Genomic DNA, 20,121 nt, shown 5'->3' with positions numbered 1-20,121 from the left:
AGTTAGCAAAAGTCAAAAAACATAGCCTTAGTTGATAAGAATAAAAGAATGCCCTGCTTCAACCAACTTGAGATAAATGAAAACCCTGTTTCATTGGAGAAGAGTTGTTTTTAGGTTATTGTTTCCCAAGCATTCTTAATTTTTTTTTTTAGTTCCACATTGAAAAGATATACACCAATTCCTTTTTATTTTGAGCAGTGTTAGTGAATTTACAACTTTTACCAATGTGCTTAATATGATTTTTCAGAAAATTCAAGAAGAAGTAGGTACTCTTTTAGGTAGGTAGAGTTCACCCAAATAAGTGTGTGCACTGTTAGACTGCAACAGAATATCCGCCATTTTGATTCTTGCATTTATTTTCAATGCTAAACTAATGTCACACCATCATCTGCCGCATTCTGAGTGCATGAACTTATTTGGCATGAACTCTAGCTGCTATTTACTATAGGTCGACACCTAAAAAAAAATAAGAAAAAAAAGTGCCACATTAAATGCATGTAAGCATTCCTTAGTAAGTAGGCAATTTGTGCCTGCAAGCAATGTAACAATTTTCATCGCTATTTTTTAGGATTATTTTCTCATCCTCGAAATTAATCAACCAAAAATGCAGAGAAAAATGCTTCGTATATTGGGCTCTGCTGAGTCAGCAAAATAGGATTCCAAAGAACATCAATCGCAAACTGTTTGCTAGTCAAGCAATTTTTTTTCTCGGACATTGACTATAAAGAGATTGGATTCTTAGTTTCCTAGTTCTGAGTCTGGAGAAAATAATTCCACCAGATCATATTAAATCAGTACAGTGGTACTAGTAAAACGTATCACTATTTTTGTTATGTAGTAGCTATATCATGCTTGATTTTAATTTTTTGATGAACAACCAATCTTTATCGCACAGAATTTTGTCTTATTTTTTTATAATTTCTGTGAAGAAACTTCAGATACCATTATTCGGCAATGAACGAAAAGTTTGAGAAATCGTAATTGAATTAGTTTTTATTTTAATTTCGATATTCAGTCGTACTGATGGGAGGGGAGGGGACTCGAGGGTTACGCGCTCTTGTAGGAATTTTAAAAAAACCGCGATAACTTTTACACCAATGAGAGAGCGTTTGATTATTACGCAATCGTTCAATATGGAGGCATGGCGCCAACGGCGCGTGTTTGTGTTTTCATTTTATTGTCCCGCGTGATTTTCCATCGCGGTAAAAAGTGGCTATTTTCGCCGTCGAATTTCTGCACTTTTCATCACTCTAAGGCCGTTGATTTTTATTTCGAATATACTTTAAATGTTTGCAACGTGTAAGGAAACTGTCATCTGTCATTGAAGAGGTAAAGTATGTGATCCTTATTTACCTTTCCGCACTTATCTACCCTATCAGCGGTTGTTTGCCGGGAAACGTTCGTGTGTTGCTAAGGAAGCATGCTATGTTTAAGAACTGGCATCAGGCATCATTCCATTCAATCAAAGTTCGACTTCTTGCATCTCATTGATTACACTCTAGGTATATTAGAACATTAGCTCCTGATTATCTTGCCAATCTACTTGTGGGCTTATTTTTGTTACGTAACTCAACCTCTCGCAGGGATATCGATTGACGCTCGGGAGGTAAGGTTATAAGTTGGTTCTAAAGTTCCCCTTAGTAGAGGTCTGAAGCTGTCATGCCAATCCAAGTGAATATTTTTTCGGTAAGCTGAAGGAAGAGACTCTGTCCTTGAGTCAAAGGGACGCTTGGCTAGATGACAAGTTGAGAAAAGCCTCTGTCAAAACTCTGGTTGACTGCGATGAAGGGCACTTTCTGTTATGCAGGCCTCCAAGTGGAGCCTACCGTGATTTGATGGAACACTAGACTGCTGTTCCAATAAAGTTGTCATCACACAGTGTCGTTTAACATTCCCAGTTCTGTTCCCCCAAAATCCACCATGGCCTGTGAATTCAAGGAAAGCCTTCCATTCTGTTAGGTTGGTCTAGTCCACATTGTCAGTGGTTGCCCCTGTGGGGCGATATTGAAATGACATCGACTCCGTGTCGTCGCTTTGTCGTGCTGCGCAATCGCGTTTGCGCGACACGACAAAGCGGCAACATAGAGTCGAAATCATTTCAGTAATCGCCCCGCTGTTATGTCATCAGGCAAAGTCAGGAAATATTTATCTCTCATTGCAGTGTCGCAAATCTCTACATACATACATATGAGTCGCTTTTAAAGCGCTCTTTGGCGCTGTACGACGCCTAATCGCCACAGAGCTCGGTCAAATCTCTACTCTTCTATTATATTTTAAAGCAGAACTAATCAATAGTTGCCCTGTACTTTTTGCTATTTGTTTGTAAGAACTAAAGTTATCAAGAAATATTTTGGTCAATTTTCAACCAAACTTGTGAACCTCATTGCGCTCACACTGGAAGTAAGTAAATTATGAATCCAAAGAACTCAATCTAATTACAGGACATAGTAAACATAGCAATTTCAATGACTTCAAAAATTTCAACTTCATTCCAGAACTAAGTACAATAACCCTTCATCATGATTACACGAGAAAAAATGCACTACCGTCATGGTAATTTTAACAATCGGCAGGCTGATGATGAACAATGTCAGTGTTGTCAAACTCTAGTCTGTTCGAATCTTGCATTAATCTGTCTCAGGATCCTCCACTGTCAACTACGGCTTTTTGCAACTGATGATTTCACACACTTTTTTCCAGATACAACACTTCAAGCATGGAGACTCATCCTGCGAATAACGCGATGTCAGAAGGATCAGAATCATCAAACATGACCATTTCGACAGAAGTGGGAACAGAGTCATCCGACACGTCAGGAGTTTCGGTGAACAGTTTCACAACAGAGAGCAGCATTAACGGAGATGACTCGGTCAACATGTCTGGGGTGTCAACTCTCGCGATAGAGGAGAGCACCCTTGCCGTTAACGGAGACACTTCTGCAGACATGTCTGGGGTATCAACCCTTGCCACGTCAGCGATAGAAGAAACCACCATCGGAAATGATACACTCAATGCGTCAGAAGTTGATTCAGCTATCAGTGGCTCTGTCTCAAGATCCAACACTCCTGAATCTTTCTGTGACTTTGACGATACCCGTAAGCAATCTCCTTCAAACTTCACTCTTACTTACTCAAGTGCAAAAATTCACTCACCATCAAATGCTTTAAAATAGTTATATCATCAATTTTTCTATCAACTGTCCAATGAAGGCAAAAACAAAATGTGGAGACAAGCTTGTTTGTAATGTGAGACTCAAAAGGTTCCTTAAGATGAGCCCTAGAAACCTCGTAATTTCATAGTGCTCTTGCACTTGTAGACTACTTACTTTTTGCCAGCACTTTTCCTTTTTTTTGTTTTTTTATTTTCCTTTAGGACTACAGGTAATAATAATATGGATCATTAGAAAGACATTGGAGAAATGAAACAATATCCAAGAAAGGAAATGACGGAAGCCATGTTACACTAAGATAATCAGTGAAGATTGCAGAGAACTCCTCACTGCTTATAAAGATGGATATAAAAAAAAAAAAAAAAAAAAAAATCTAAATGCCTTTTGCTCAAGTGTTACCATCCAAGTACCAGACCAGCAACTGTGATACATTCTTGCCAGGAAGTCAGTGTAATTTAACTTGTAGCTGAGGAGTAACTCTGACAAGGAGTGTGAAATCGCAAATCGTTGAGACCCAACTAAGTGCCATACAATTAGACCACATTTTGCGATTAGGAACTACAATTTCCAGCTCATTCTAGAAACAAGCTTTGTGTCATTAATTTCTCTATGCAGATAGATGTTTTTATCCCTGAGCCTGTAATTTTAGTTCCTAATTGCAAAATGCAGTCTTAGGCCTTGTCCACACGAGCGCAGTTCGCGGAACTTGTTCCTCGAACTTGCTCAGTTCCCGGAACTTATTCCTTGAAACGAGGCATGCTGTCCACACGGGTTCGTCCGAACTGGAACCGGAACTTCAATAAAACTATACAATTATTGCAAAATAATAGATTATAATGCGGCCGCCAAAGTAACAAAAATAAATGTCAAGACGCATATAAAGGACGTAAAAAACAAAAACAAACAAATTCACATCAAAAGAAACATATGTAGAGGCTCGGAGTACGGGGGCTTACGGTTACGGGTACGGTTTTTAGCTCAGCTAAAAACTATTGTTCCAGGAACAAGTTCCTCGAAATAAGTTCCGCGAACCGCGCTCGTGTGGACAAGGCCCAATTATGAGTAGGCCCACAGCTTTGAGGGCCAGTCAGCATCTTGACAGAACTCATCATCATTCTCGTTTTTTGATGCCACTGTAGAAAGTTCTCTTTTAATGATCAAATTTTGTGCTTTTTCCCCTCTCAGGTGACCAAATACAAAACAATCCCTTGGTAACAAAGGAAATGGTGGCTGAAGAGAAAAAATTAGAGAAGCAAAGAATGAAAGAAGAAATGAAGCAAGAGAAAGAATTTGAAGTAAGTTCTGTTCGCTTATGAATAATCAAAATTAATAAAACTGGTAGGTACTCCATCTCCCTCATGCAGGAACAATGAAATTAAGAAGTTTTATCAGTATGGAGTTATTCTGAAATTCCCTTGTCCTTTTTCAACAAACTCTTTTTTCTTTTTTCTTTTATTCCATTGCATTCAAATCGTTAACAAGTCATGTGTGAAAAACTTAACTGTATCATAACAAAAATTGGCACTTCTCATCTTTTGCTGAGTTCTTTTAGAGCTAAAATAAGGCATAGTGGAAAAATAATTCTAGGTAAATGGTCAGTCCTTTGCGCTTACAAGATTTTCGTAGTATGTTTTCAATTTCATAATGTTGTTTTTTTTAAAGCATTTCTTAATTTCAGACTTTCTTTTGCGTAAGGCCCTTAGGAAAAGAAGAGAAGAAAAATAAAAAAGCATGCTCCAAAAGTTATAAGTAAGTGTGTGCAAGTTCCTGTGTCTAAAGTCTACATGTTAGAAAGGAAAGGCTTTCTGAAAAATGAATCTTCTCACAACTGAAATAGAGTTGGTTCAATTAATCATTGAAATGAAGTTATCTTGGTCTTATGTACAAGCTTTTTCCTGTTGCACTAGTCTTAGCTATGTATTTTGAATTTCAAAATTTGTTTCAACCAGGAAAAAGTTGCAGAAGAAGAAAGATCAGCACGTTACAACAAGTTGATGGAGCTTTTAACAAAATCAAAGTTTTATGGGAAGTTTATCGCACAACAATTGGCAGCTCCACAGCCACCCAAAGACAAGTGAGTGAGCTACAATAAAATATGTATCGAAATTAATAAAATTGCCAATTGTTAGTAAGATTGCAGAATCTTTCAAGTGATGCAGTTCAATGATCAGTAAGAAAAGGACTTTGTACAGAAAGTCACATGAATTGGTGCTGTCTTTTCATTAGCATTTGATATGATGTTCTACACGCCCTCCTGTGCATCACAAAACTTCGATATCAAACTTTTAAAGTACCAATTTTGAGAATAGCATGGTTGATAGGGGAATTTTTCAGAGCTTTTTACATGCATTCTCTATTGAAAACATAGTGATATCACTGTCTTGGATATCCGGAGCAACTTCAAATTTTTCTTGAAAAATTAGTGGAAGGTTTTGATGCCGAAACATAACTTCTTTTATAATTTCCTGATTTAAGGTTGTACGTACCTCAATTGAACTCTCCTTTCTAGTGCCAGATTTTTTGTAATTTAAATTTTTTTTTAACATTCAGAAATTATTGTGTCACTTCAGTAAAGAAAAATTTACATATTTTTTCAATCTACAAATTTTAGTGATTGCCAGATTGTTTGTGATTTCAATTTTTTTTCAACATTCAAAAATTGTTGTACCTAAACAAAAAGAATACTAAAAAAAAATTATCATTTTCAACCCACAGATTTTAATGTTTGTTCAAAGTCAAGGAGCATGATTTTCATTTCAAGCAGCCTGATATCTAATCCAAAAGCCTGTTTTATTGTTTCAATAGGAAACCGGTTGGAAAGAAAGGTCGAAAATCTAAGAAGCAGGATGATGAAAATAAAGCCTCCGAAGAAAATATTAATCCAGTTAGTCAAGAATCAATCAAAACTGAGGAGGAGAACGATTCACAAGATAGTCAGCATTCCATGAGAACCAGGAAAAGGAAAGCCAGTTCAAGTCCGGTAAAATACTGCTTTTTCTTCTCATTTTAACTTTTTTATGTTCCTGTGTTTAACAATTTTAGAAAAGATCCACTGGATATCCAAAAAAAATTCAAAGACCGTTGCATTTTTGCAAATAAAAAATAGAAGAAGAATTTGTCAGAAGTCAGGATGGCTAGCGACGGGGAAAACCCGGAAAAGTCTGGGAAATTTGTCAATGGTCAGGGAATTTTTTGTGGAGCTGGGCTTTATGTAAAAATCAGGTCTGCAACAGGCTAGCTGATTGCGTTGTTTTGCCAATGTTTTGATCACATTAATTTAGGGCCTTTACGTTATCATAAAAAAATGAGGGAATGGGGTAGTTGCACGAAATTTGTTTAATTCATTTTCTAAAAGTTTAAGGTCTACTGAGTATTGAGGTATTTTTTAAATAATTTTCTGGTCACCGCAACTTTGAGAAAAAGCTCCTCAAATTCAAAAGCCATTTGCCCTATGTCAAATATGTGTAAATACGGTCTTTTCAAAAATTCGCGAAAAATCGATTTTTTTGTCTAGACTTGATTTCTTTGTGTTGATGAAAATTTTAGGATTTGATTAATAATTTAAAAACAATTTTGAAAGCTCTCCATCATGATTTCTTAGTGATTTCCGATCTCCGTTGGATTCGGGTGCGTCCGGACTGCTTCGGCAGTGTTTGTGCGTTATAGCCAATCAGAGCTTGAGTTGGGCTCTCTAGGTGCTGGTGGCGCCGGTGACCAAAAATCGCAACAACACCATACCATAGACTTGTTCTTATCACTTTTCTGATCTCAACTAGCGCTGTGTTTTAGTTTATGATCAAGATACGGTTCTGAACACCTTTTGGCATGATTTCCGACAGTATTTTCCGAGGAAAAAGATAATTTAGACACTTTAAATAGCACAACAGATCATACTTCGGCTCGGTAAAAACACGGTCGAGATAGGGATGATGGCAGTGGGCGCAGCCTTGTATACCAACTGACGTCACAGCCAATGGAAATCGTTTTTTTCTTACTGCGATTTTGCGACTTTTTATCGAGCTTTAACAAAGCTTTCGACTCAATTTCGGAACTTGCAAATGCGAAAAACGGTTTTTTCGCGAAAAGTTATGCTGTAAATAGTCATCAAATTTAAAATCCCAGCTGCATGCAACCACTCCATTTCATTAGAAAAAGTCAGGGAATGATAAAATGAAATTTTGCTAGCCACCGCAGGTGCAAATTCTTATCTTCCCTTTGCATGATTCTATGCTGCCTGAACTTTTTCATATCTTTCTAGCCAATGCTAATAAGTTTTGTTCAAGCTGTCATTTCCAAATACTATATCTTCATGTTTGTTAGGGAAGCAGCTGCCTTGTCGCCTATGCACCTCATCCCTCAATATTTTTCTTCTTTCTAGGTATAAGATTTTTCAGTTTATTGGAGGCCTCAAAACAAAAGTGCTCTTTAACTTGTGAGTTAAAGCACAGGGAGACCTCAATTTATCAGATTTTACTTGACTGACAAATTGATCCGTTAAATTGCTGAGCACATTAATCGGAATAATTTTAAGCCCTTGAAAAGACTGGAATATCGTTATCGAATATCGAATATCTGTTAAATTGTGATCTGATAAGTCGAGATCTCACAGTAATTCTTCCTAGGTATGCATTTGTGTCTAATTTTAAATTTCTTGGTTTAAACAGGCTACAACTCCTGAGCAATCCAACGGAGCAGATAATGCAAAGCGTGCCCGGAGACCGCCTTCATGGCTCAACGACTATGTATGTTGATTTATACAGTTTCAAGTTGTACTATTGTATTTCAGCTCAATGCTCTTTGCTTACTACTCTTAAAAAATCCATTTGACGATTCACAGCTGAGTTCATCTACAGCATTCATTTCTCATTGCACTTATCTTGTTGCTCGAATTCAATTTTGATTTATTCCATCTATTCTTTTTTCAAGTCTGAATCCAATATTCTAAGATTCTCAAAGTTTGAAAGATCTGAAGAAAAGTGAGAATTTTACCTTATACATGCTTTCTTTGAGTGGTATTGTTCGTAACTATCATGCAGAGGTAATGCATTTCAAGTTCAATAAACTGATGAAACCGACGGTCTTAAATGAAGGAAATCTCTATATTGATGACCAAAGTATGAAACATTGTATCTCTATATGCAATGTTGCAGATTTCCTGTTGTACTTGATATTTTCTCTGGAAAACTAGTCAATGTTCCTATTTTTAAAAAAGACTTCTTTGATTTTTCTTCCGTGCTAACAGAATATTCCGCACAAATTTTAAGCTAACAAGTTGGCTTGTTTTTCTTCGAAAAAGTGAAATAGGAGCAGAGATTCTGAAACACCGCATTGGATATACATGGTGTCGCACTTTAACCGTTGATCTGTATCTCCGAACATTATTGAAAAAATAAAAGCAGAAACTATGAACAATAAATCTGTTTCTCAAAATAAAAAAAAAATTAGCAGTATTCAACTAAATTGAATGTTCTTTGAATATGTAGTTTCCATAGTAAAATTCTGTGTGAAAATATATGGAGGATCCTAAGTTCATAAGTGAATTAAATTTATTTCTTAATTTCATAGGAAGCCAAAGAAAATCCATCAAAAGAACCAAAGACAGAAGATACTGAAGAAACATATATCACTGCTCAAGGGTTTACTGCATCTGTAAGGCAACCAAAACTCTTCGATGGGGGTTCGTTGAGAGATTATCAATTAGATGGATTAGATTGGTTAAAAGTAAGTAAACTCCCTTTTTGATCATTACCATTCTACCATTGGCTTTATTATATAGACATCTCATCTTTAAGTTAGCATGCACTTAAAGTAAATAGATCAAAAGTGGCTAAAGATTGAATGACTTTCAATTTTACCGCAAGTGTTGGTTCATTTTTGCAGGTCTAGAAGAGGTCAACTAGCAGATCATGCAATGAAAAAAATTTCTTTGCGTACATACAAAAAATTCCAGTGCTAAGATCGGACTATACAGGCTAAGAAAATTTTTTTTTAGAAATAGAGAATTTGTTCTTCGTCCAAAACAGGAGGAGGCTAAGGGTCATATCCTGTGAATGTTGAGGCCTCGTTTAGCTAAAAGTATTGCTTTCATTCAGGAGGCCTTATTCGATCCTCATGATTTCCATAATACCTTAGCTTGAGTTCCTGAAGTTTGATTTCTACTCAAGTGACACTTGAAAAGGGTCGACCATGAAACTGGCGATAAATTAATCTCACCAATATGATAAAATATTGGGCAAGTTTTAATCATATCTAATAAGAGACTCAATAAGTTATAATCTCATGAATTATTTTAAGAAGTAAGTCTAACCGGCAGAATTGGTTATTAGTCAAATTATTGAATTCACTGGTCACATTTTATACAATAACCATCATTTTGCTCATCCTCAGAATTTAACCATTCAAACATAATTTTGTCTATTTTACTGTCACCCATCGAAAACAGTTTGCATAAAAATAACTTATTGTTGCTTCTCAATCAGTCAAGTGTCCTAAGTTTGTCAATGGGTCAGTTGCACTGGTCCCAGAATCGTGTTTTGATGCTTGGTTTTGTAGATCTGCTAAAAATAATAAGATTTTTCCAATCAGCAACTTTCTCCGTTCAATATTAACCGAGATATCGCGCTTGGAAAAATTCGGTTTTTGACGTCGTCCACTGCTCTTGTGACACCCTCGGTTTCTTCCACCCCTGCTTTCGCCCAAGTTTTACCTTGTGCCTCACTGATTAATGGAAGCAAGGTGGAAGAAACCAAGGCTGTCACTTCCGAGGTGGATGATGTCATAAATCAAATTTTTCAATTCGCGATATCTCGGTTAATATTGAATGTAAAAAGTTGCTATTTAGTTAGGTCTTATTATTTTTAGTTCATCTACAAGAAGCAATATTCAAAGCACGTTTTTGAAACCAGCAAAACTGACCCATTAGATTTCTAAAGTTGTATTTTTCATCTCATTCTTTTCTTGTTCTCAAGGCTCTGTTCGAAAATGGTGTGAATGGAATCTTGGCGGACGAGATGGGTTTGGGAAAAACAGCTCAAGTCATATCATTTGTCTGCCACTTGATTGAAATGGGGGCCACTGGTCCTTTCCTAATTATCGGTCCACTGTCAACGCTTCCCAACTGGATGATGGAATTTGAAAGATTTGCTCCTAAGGTAAGCATTTTATATTTTTATAAATTATTTATTTTTTATTCCTTTATTCCTACTTAGTGCCAACTTCTTTATTTTTTTGCGCTAAATATTTTGCAAGAATTATACCACTCAGTTGTCATGAAGATTATTTTGTAACCGTTCTGGAAAATCTTGGTAGAGGCTTTCTTATCTGAAAATAAGTTGTTTGCACTGTACGAAAAGAATACGAATAGGTGGTCTTGGCTTGTGTATTCTGACTCTTACTGGGTTGCTTCATTTGCAAATTCTTTGAATGATTTACAAGCTAAATATCCTTACACTAACCTCTCAATAGTCTTTGGCAACTAGCAACTTTTTTTCTGTCTTCAGATCCCTGTCTTGCTTTTCCATGGCTACAAAGGCGAGCGAGAACGATTAAGATCAAAGTTTCGTCAGAAGAAAGACGTCAATGGAAAGAAGGTATTTCCTGTAATCCTAACATCATATGAAATCCCATTAATGGAGAGGAGCCACATGAGACAGTTCATTTGGAAATTCATCATTGTCGATGAGGGACATCGTCTGAAGAATCACAGTACGCAGCTAGCGCAGTAAGTACAAAGATATGATCGCCTGTTGATTACACCTCATCCTCGAATTTTTCCTAGAATTTTCTAATTGGTTAGCTGTTGCTTTGTTATCAAGTGCCAAAGACCACTTATTTTTGAGTAAGATTTAACTCAAAATGCAAGTTTGATTTCTGCACAGTAAGCTAGAAGTATCAGCTGTTCAAAAGAAATTTTGTAGTTCTTTGCCTAAACTTTAGAAAAAATTACATACTATCTCTATAAGATTATACTCATTCTGAGTGAAATTAAAAATTCCTGTAGGTTTCTGGGGTGCTGAACTTCAATTTCATATCAGATTCATTCAGAAATTATATAAAATCAAATCTGTTTTATGCACATGAAGAGTAAAATGTATACCTTTTTTTTGTTTGCAAGTTTTGTGTAAAAACTGTCTTTTTTGTTGGATACCCTCAACAGTCGAGTTTTCACATTGTGAGAAAACTGCGTTTGAAGTTTTCGAAGCTTTGCACTTTGCTGCTCGTAGAACTGAGAGGAAACTGAAAAAAAAATTTCATGAAGAGCAACTCTTCCTGTGAAAAACACACCTTTTCTTGAATCTCCACGGTGTCCTGCCGCGCTGGCCGGGTAGAACAGTGGATTCTCATATCTGCTGTTTTTACAAATAACATGGTTTTCAGTTCATATCTGGACAAAAAATTTCGCTGGAAGTCTGGAACTTTGTACATGCATTTTTTAAGGCGCCAGAATTTGAAAAAAGCGTTTTCCCTAAAAATGGCAGATTTCTACGACCACTATTGTTACATACAAGTCCTTTTATGTCTCAGTGAATTAATCAAAGTTTTGATTTTTCCTTTAAGGGAATTAAGAGCCTATAACTCAATCAACAGACTTCTGCTGACTGGTACTCCTCTGCAAAACAACTTAATGGAACTTTGGTCACTTCTAAATTTCTTGTTGCCCGAACTATTCAATGATTTAAATGCTTTTGAGTCGTGGTTAGACATCTCAATTTTTTCAGACAACGGACGAGCACTCATTGAACAAGAAAAAAGCAACCAAATAGTAGCTACACTTCAGCAGGTACTTTTCATTGATCTTGTACAAATTTGTCCACCAAATGAAAATTTAAAGAAGTCTGTTGGCGTTCTGGCAACGGAGCGTTCTGACTCCTACTTGTGCTTCATCACCATCCTATTTTATTGTAAGCGGTGTCAAAATGTAGGCTGAAAAGGTTTATGGGAAAAAATGCCTGCAAAATGTCATCTTACCCCTTAAAACTCAGAGAGGCTCAAATGTCAAATGCTCCAGTATTTTTGTGCACACCTTACTTACAAAAACACTTTTCTGAATATTAGAGTAAAATAATAAGCGCAATTGCAGGGACATTACCAATACTGTGCGGTACTGACTTAATTACTGGATCATTTAATAATGTGTTCTTTGGGGAACCACATGCCATTACCTCTATTACCCAAAAATGTGAGTTAGGTATCTTCTTGCTTGGGGATGCTGACACATATACGTGTTCCTAATACCTCCGATGTTCCCAAAAAATCATTTCTAATATCCTGGTGCTCAGGACTGAGAAGTAGGCTTGAATTCTCAAGTCTAAAAACGTATTTGTATCCGTATTACTGTAACTGTTAGCACTTTGTTCCTACAATTCAAGGTATTAGGAAGCATTTTTTTTCTCTCTCTTTGGATCCGATTGTCTAACACTCATTTTTCTTTTTTAAATTCCTTTCTGATTTCATAGATTCTGGCCCCTTTCATGTTGCGTCGAAGGAAAGTAGACGTTGAAATCAACATTCCTCCGAAGAAGGAGCTCTTAGTGTACGCACCAATGACAACCCTGCAGCAGGATTTGTATAAAGCTACGATCGATCACACCATTGAAAGATTGCTAATGGGCCCAGAAAAACAGGTGAATATCGCTCTCTTTGAATTTTAATATCTGCGTTAATAGATGAAAAAATCTTACGTAGAACTTTTAAATTTATCTGATAAGTCAAAACATGAAAATTAATTTAGATTAGCAGATCTTGGAAGTGAATATATGGAGATCAAAGTCTAAGTAAGACTACATGTAAATTTATTAAAACTAAAAAGAATTGGTTCATCAACAGACATTTTGAATGGTACCAGCAGGGAACCCTGGCAATAGTGAGATCGCCACATCACTGATTCAGGCTGAAGTACATGATTTCAAATTAGTGTCTAATTAGGTATGTGTACATGCCTATTGTACGTAACGTTAAGTGAAATATAATCCCCTGCAATTATTCCCAAGAGTATTACCATTTAACTTTTATTTTCAACTGCTTTCAGGAAGGTTACATTATTCCTGACAATCCAGATGGAACAAGAGCGAGGCGTTCTTGTGCACAAAAGAATAAAGATTATTCCTTTCCTTCTATGGAGTGGTATGTCGAACAGGATAGCAAGACTGAACCGTAAGTTCTATTTTCTGCATGTTGTATTCTCCATGCAGTACATCGAGTAATTTAACATAGCAACACATAAAGTAATCATGAAAGTATTGGCAAAGCTATGAGCCAAAATTTCAGGATATAGAGTAGTGAAACATGGATGTAATGACTTTCAGTTGACTGGCCGAAAATAATTTCTGAAACAGAAAACGCTGATAAATGCCGTCAACGACATCAAAAGTTCATTACTGTGAATTTAGCAGTACTGTGCAATTTGTCAAAGGTACATGCAACCATTTTGCAGCTTACTCTTTCTTAATCTGATCTTGGCATTTCTTAAAAAAAAGTGAATTGCCTGTTGGCCTCGAATCTTTGAAAACTTTATGGAGTTTTATGAGTATTGCATGAGGGTACTTGAAACTCAAGGACCGGCAACTTTGCAGTAGCGAGGGTAAAATAGCATCCAAGTATGGACGAGGAAGCTAAGGAACGATTCAAACAGATAGGCATCGGCTATCCTTGCTCTGTGAAATGCGAATAATGAGATACATACAAGTAATGGTCATTTGAAATTTGTTCAGCGGCAATCGCAGTCCCAGAATTTCATTGAACTGACTCATTTGATTCTTCATCAAATTTATGAGAACTATCAATTTTTATTTCTGTTAGGTCATGTCTGCTCTCTAACTTATGACTCATTTCTCAAATGACATATCCTATTTACTTAGTCCTTGATTCTTTGTTTCTTTTGAAGGAATGAAATTTCTGTGGTCGACAAGGAGAACCCTGAGTTTGCGTTCAGGATCAGGATGCAAAACACAGGAATGCAGTTACGTAAAATAATCAACCATCCTTTCCTCATTCAAATGCCCCTCAAGCCAGGATCTGGACCTCGAGAAATTTTAGTCAGCGAGGATATCGTTACAAAATCCGGAAAACTCCTAGTTTTAGATGCCATGTTGGCCAAATTAAAGAAAGGAGGACACAAGGTAATTGATTTTCCCTGTCATAGTAGGATGAGCTCACGTGGAAATATGATAACCATGTCTTCGACTTTGCCTCAGCTAATCAGCATGCAGACTTCCGCACCTGTTCGTCATTACAAACTCCCAAAAATATCGTTTCAAATGAGTCCAGATTTTGGCAACTTTAGAATCGATTTCTTTCGTCATTTTGAGTAAAAAGAATATAAAAAAATTATTGAGAGCTCATTAGCTCAACTCTCAATTTTGTAAGAAAATGAATTTTAAGACAATAAGCGCCACTGACCCAATTGATAGATAATGAGATACGGAAGACATTTTTTGGGAAAAATCATGAAACAAACAAAAATTGGAAACTAGAATTGAAAAAAGACCTCAACTAGCCAGAAAAAGGTGGAAACAAAATGAAAAATTAAAAATTATGTCGCATAATTTTCCCCGTTTCCCACGATCAGGGGACAGTAGGAAATGTCAGGGAATTTTTAAATGTCAGGGAAAGTGACAAAAGTTTCAGAAAAAAATTGTTAAGTCACTTTGCTTGCTTTCATGAATGGCTTTGATGTTTCAGGCAATAGATTCTGCCTGAAAACTATCTCAAATTACATCTTTTCAATCATGGTGTACCCATGATTGTCAGGGAATTGTACCAAAATGTGTCAAGGAAATGGGGGAATTTCATTTCCTAAATTTTGTGGCAACCGTACAAGCAGCAATTCCATGAGCATTTGATTGGGCCATCTAAGTCTAGATTACTTTCACGAAATAGTTCGCGATGAAGACTCTTTAATGTTTATCTGCTCACGCGTGCATTTTATTATTTATCCAGGTGCTCATTTTCTCAACCTTCTGCATGGTCCTTGATCTACTGGAAGAGTATATGATCATGCGAGATTATGGCTACAGGCGATTAGATGGCAGCCGAAACATAGAGGACAGGATGGAGTCAATAAAAGCATTCAACACAGATCCGAACATTTTCTGTTTTCTCATCTCAACCCGAGCTGGTGGCCTTGGAATTAACTTGACCGCTGCTGACACTGTAGTTATTTTTGACAGTGATTGGGTGAGCTAAAGTTCAACTGATAGTTTAGATTTTTCACTTTTTTTAATTTGCAATTGAAATCTGTTTTTAATCCCGGAGAAAATATTAAAATCTCTCTGAGCTGCGAACTTTCAATTCTTGCCAATACCGTTACCGTTTTCTCCTAACTAAAAAATTGTCTTCACTGCGTGCTACTGAATTACGAAGAATCTACCAATGAATTTAATTGCTACTCTGTTTACAATCTATGTGATATCTGTAACAAGAATGTTTCTCTTTTAATTCTTCAATTTCCTAGTATTTTTTTTTTTTTTTAAAAAAAAAAAAAAATGTACTAATTTTTACAATCTAAAAACAGCTCATGCATTTAGTTTTTCTACTTTCACCATCAAAGCATTCAGAAAGAGTTTTGCTTTAAGAGCTTTTGAGTGTATTCCATCGCTTATTAATATCACTCACGGTTTGGTTTAATTTAAACGATAGCCAAATTCTATACTTTTATTGCTTTCTCATAAATTCATTGGTCTTTGAATGCTTTTTGCAGAACCCTCAAGCTGACCTACAAGCGCAAGACAGATGTCATCGGATTGGTCAAACCAGACCTGTTGTTGTATATCGCTTCGTAACAGCTGGAACAGTTGATGAAAAAATTGTTGAAGTTGCTGGTCGAAAAAGGAAATTAGAAAAGCTAGTCATTCAAGATGGTAATGATTTTATTCTTTAATAATCTTTTTTGTTTAAATTTTGACTCGTACACTTAAAACTGGACGGACCGGATTTGGCAGTTCAGCCGACATTTTTCCCCGACACTTTCTATTTTCCCGTGAGGTCTATGTCAAATTCCTCAAGACTTTTCGAATTTTGATTTATTGGAATTTTTTTGTTTATTTTTTGAGTTAGAGGTGATATTTTAGCTCAAATAGCCTGATTTTTCTGATGAATACCTGATTGTTCAGTGTGAAATGCTTTGCTCCACAGCCATTTATACCTGGATGTCAAAATTACCTATTCATAACAACCACGGCCATTTGAATTATTCTGTGTAAAAAGATGATTTATTTCTAATTTCTTAACCATTATTTTTATAAATTTAAATTATTTACAGATTTAAGTATTAAGAGTTTCATAATGATTCCTCGATTGTCCAATCCTCTAACATCAGTCTTATGTTCATTATATTTCTCATTTTTTCAAGAATTTGTCTTGTATTTGTAATTAATTCTTATTTTTGCAGATATTTATAATTCATATTATTTATGAGAGGGATTGTAATTTTATTACAAATTTATTGCAAATTTCGATTTCTTGCCCAGTAACAAATCCCATAATCAGTTCATCTTGTCTGGACATGAAGAAGATGTTTTGAGGTAGAGCCAAAAAAGCTGTCGGGGGATTATAATGTATCCTCTTGATTTACAATAAGTTCAATGCATTAATTACTCTCTAACGCACATTAATCAACTGTCAAAACGAGATTCTGTGACATGACATTTGTAAGAGTGACTTGGGACAGAAATATTTTAGTCATAAGTGTGTTCTCATGAACAGCCTTTTTTACGGTTGCAGCTGGAATATTTTCTAATTTTTGGTTCCTTTTTTGTATCTGTTTAGGTACTTTCATCAACCCAAGCTCAATAATGAAACCATCTCTTCTTAATCTGCAAGCTCTGAAATCTCTCCTTGAATCCTGCGACTATCAGAAGAAAATCCAGCCCAATGGTTTCATCTTCACTGATGAAGAACTTGATGCCTTGCTAGACCGTAGTGATTTGCTTGGGGACACGAAAGGTGTTCTCAAGTCCTCTAATTCCGTCTTCAAAGTCTTACAGGTTGATGAAGGTCAGTGAAACTCTCTGTTGTTGATCTTACAATAGGATTTAGGATTTTTGCCATTTATTGTTAAAGTTTTGTATTTCTTTCTTAGTCTGTAGGTATGTAAATATTGTTCATTTTGTACTATTTTAACTAAGAAACACAAGATACGATTGAACCTCAGCCATTTTTGATGAGGATTTCTTTACATCATCGTAAGGTCTCATTCCAATGACTGTAAATAATCTCAGGAAGCTCAAGGCTATAAGCTGTAATTTATTTTTCACTTGTTCACTAATAGTTTTAAGAGAAAAAAATGTCCAGGACTGTCAAGATGGAAACCAGAAATCTCGTTCGCACTGTCGCTGTGATTGCACATTCTTTTAAATCATTCCATGGCTCAGAACTTAACTCTCACTAAAAGATTCATCATCACATGGAACTCTTTTCATTTCGTTCGACATGTCGCAATAAACATTTTTCATACCAAATAATTTATTGAAAACTGCCAACCAAAGCTGCGCAGAAATGGAATTTCCTGGTTTTGTTCTCGATGGTCCCATTTAAAAAAGCTGCTCTCCTGCTGTAAGCGTGAGCTAAGTACAAAGAGAAGTACAACTACCCTCTAGTATTTATTTAATTATATTGTTATGTTTTAAAGGGAAGTTATTCTGACAATGGCTGGTTTTGTTCCTTTCGGTTGGAACCTGACTTTTAGTCTGTTTAATCATGTAGTTGACAATTTGGGAACATAAGTCAGAAGACTCAGCAATTTTCCGGATGATGTGTGGATGAAATTACAGAAACCCTCTAATTACGTTTGATGATAACTTTTTTGTCGTTTTTCTTCGTATTAACTCTACATTTAGGTAGTAACAATGGGTCAGTCGAGCAACTCATAAAATCGTATTTGATTACGTGGAGCTGAGGAGATTTCTCTGTTCAAGAAACTTGATGATCGATATTGTGCACTGTTACAAAGGTTGATATCTTTGGTTTTTCTAGATGCCAATTGTCTATGTTTAGGCGGGTCTTGCTATATATTTTTCTCTTAGGATTCAAGTATGAAGATACGATTCTGTTGTTGCGTAACTGACCCATTTCAAAGTCAGATCTGGTACCAGAAGCCAACATCAGCCAGAAAATATAACTTTCTCCCTGTTGCCTGTGGAAATATTTATTGTGCACCTTGTTTTGTCTTGTCAATTTGTCTGTTTTTTCGTTGTGTCATATCTCAAGATTGTTCTAGTTCCATTTTCTTGCCATGTTTGTATTATGTTTGATATTTAATTCCAACTGTCCTATGTTTAATCCTTGTTGTCAGCCCAGTCTGATAAATGTATTCTGATAACGTTTTTCACAAAAAAAAAAAACATTTCACTTTTATTCCCAGCAAGGTATTTCAATGGTAAAAAATTTTCATGCTGCCATTATTATATCAATCTGTCATTCTCAATTGTAAAATAAAAACAGGGTTTAAAGATGAGGTGCAAATTATCTCAATACAGTGAAAAATAATGTCCCTAATTTTTTTTCCTCTTAGCATTGTAGTGCTCAAAAGTTAACCAAAAAATTGTTCTCTACTCCTTTAAATTATTTCAGAATTTTATACTCGTAGATTTTATACTTACCACTTAAAATATTTTGCTCTGTATGCCTTATAGTAAAGTTACCTAGAAACTATAATTTGCCTGTCTTATCAAAATATCTAATAATCTTCAAGCATTTAAATTTGTAATATGAAGTGTTTGACTCAAACTTTAATAATGACTTTGCCACCTATAAATAATTTTCTCTTCATTCTCAATTCTTCTTATTAATAAATGACGTTTCAATGTAGCAGCAACTCTACTCTGGTGCAAGTTGAAAACTGAAGTATTTATTCTATTTTTATGTATGAACCAATAACATCACTTAAATTTAGCTTCTAGTTAGCAGCAATTGTAAAATCAGCTTTCACTTCTCCAACTGGATGTTTACTCCGAGTGAGCCTACATCCTAAACAGATTTATTTGTAAATTTTTTAGTCGTCTCGATTTTGCTGCACTCTCGAGTTTCAAACCCCTCAGCCTAAGTATTGACTCCAACTTTCGTACAATGTTTTCTAAGATTACTATTTTCTCTAGGTGATTTTTTTTCTCTCATAGTTTACTTACTGATTTCTAGTTCATTAAGAAATGCTACTTATGGACCATTCACTTTTTATCCCTTTCATGTTTGAAAAACTTGTCAAGCTCTTTCTGTCTGTGACTTGATACGCTTGTTTATTAATTTAAGATTGTGTTATAATAAAGCCTCAATCACCTTTTGAACAGTTTATGTTTTGTGAAGGTGTTAGAACGACCGTGGAAATGATATAGTAAACCTTTTTTTTTTATGGGGAATCCATATTATATCTCACTGACGAAAAATTTAACCCATGTGAGGCTTTTTCCTTTTTGGCATGAGATTTTCAATTTTACCTCGATTTAAATGCTCGGTGGCAAATGTCATCTTCATGGGTTCCTATCATTACAGCCGTGTTCAATTCACAACATGAAAATTATTAAAACATATCACAAATACTTTTTTTCTAAAGTGATCTATCAGCTCGAGCTAGTAGTTTCAAGAACATAATTGTCAAAACTCTTTAAAAAAAATGGTGTTGAATATGTTAATCGGATGCTAGAATTTTCCGCTTCGAAAGTTCCACTCAAGTCTTGTTTCATTTTGTACTGTTCTCTGTGAAAACTTTACGGGACTTCCGAAACTGATTAAGTTTAGTTACGGAGCTTTAAGATCTGTGTGTGAGTATTAAAAAAAAAAGAAAAAAAAACATTTCTCTGCTCTTGCATTACCCAGCTTACATAGAATTTATGCTTCATTCCAGAATAATCTGAATATCCGATTTCTCACTTTGCACAAGTTACTAATAAGGCAGATCAGTTTCATTTTTATACTAATTTATTACACTTTTTCAACAACAATTATTCAAATAAATAACATCT

At 35.6% G+C, this 20,121-nt stretch overlaps 1 protein-coding gene across 2 annotated transcripts; it reads left to right on the top strand.

Moving 5' to 3' along the window:
* The first annotated feature begins 1,147 nt into the window (after positions 1-1,147).
* LOC109034130 (lymphocyte-specific helicase) lies at positions 1,148-19,451 on the top strand. 2 transcript variants are annotated; one of them, XM_019047097.2, is made up of 16 exons: positions 1,148-1,329; positions 2,701-3,095; positions 4,355-4,464; positions 5,119-5,243; positions 5,975-6,149; positions 7,834-7,911; positions 8,735-8,890; positions 10,138-10,320; positions 10,669-10,889; positions 11,726-11,948; positions 12,625-12,792; positions 13,197-13,321; positions 14,052-14,286; positions 15,107-15,343; positions 15,867-16,026; positions 16,934-19,451. In XM_019047097.2, exons 2-16 carry the CDS (start codon positions 2,717-2,719, stop codon positions 17,167-17,169), a joined length of 2,811 nt encoding a protein of 936 aa, XP_018902642.2. In that variant the 5' UTR covers positions 1,148-1,329; positions 2,701-2,716; the 3' UTR covers positions 17,170-19,451. The 2 variants fall into 2 exon arrangements, with proteins under 2 accessions (XP_018902642.2, XP_018902644.2); XM_019047099.2 differs by lacking the exon at positions 1,148-1,329 and adding an exon at positions 1,467-1,606.
* Positions 19,452-20,121: the final 670 nt, after the last annotated feature.

This window comes from Bemisia tabaci, chromosome 4 (genome assembly GCF_918797505.1).
Source record: "Bemisia tabaci chromosome 4, PGI_BMITA_v3".
Lineage (NCBI taxonomy): Eukaryota > Metazoa > Arthropoda > Insecta > Hemiptera > Aleyrodidae > Bemisia > Bemisia tabaci.
This window is presented reverse-complemented; position numbering and strand designations above follow the sequence as displayed.

What these genes read in the sequence shown, in the direction of transcription:
- LOC109034130 (XM_019047097.2), top strand. Translation starts at nt 2,717, where the DNA reads ATGGAGACTCATCCTGCGAATAACGCGATGTCAGAAGGATCAGAATCA. An exon ending in CTTCATGGCTCAACGACTAT is followed by an intron (nt 7,912 to 8,734) that starts GTATGTTGATTT and finishes TTAATTTCATAG; the next exon opens with GAAGCCAAAGAAAATCCATC. An exon ending in TAATGGGCCCAGAAAAACAG is followed by an intron (nt 12,793 to 13,196) that starts GTGAATATCGCT and finishes AACTGCTTTCAG; the next exon opens with GAAGGTTACATTATTCCTGA.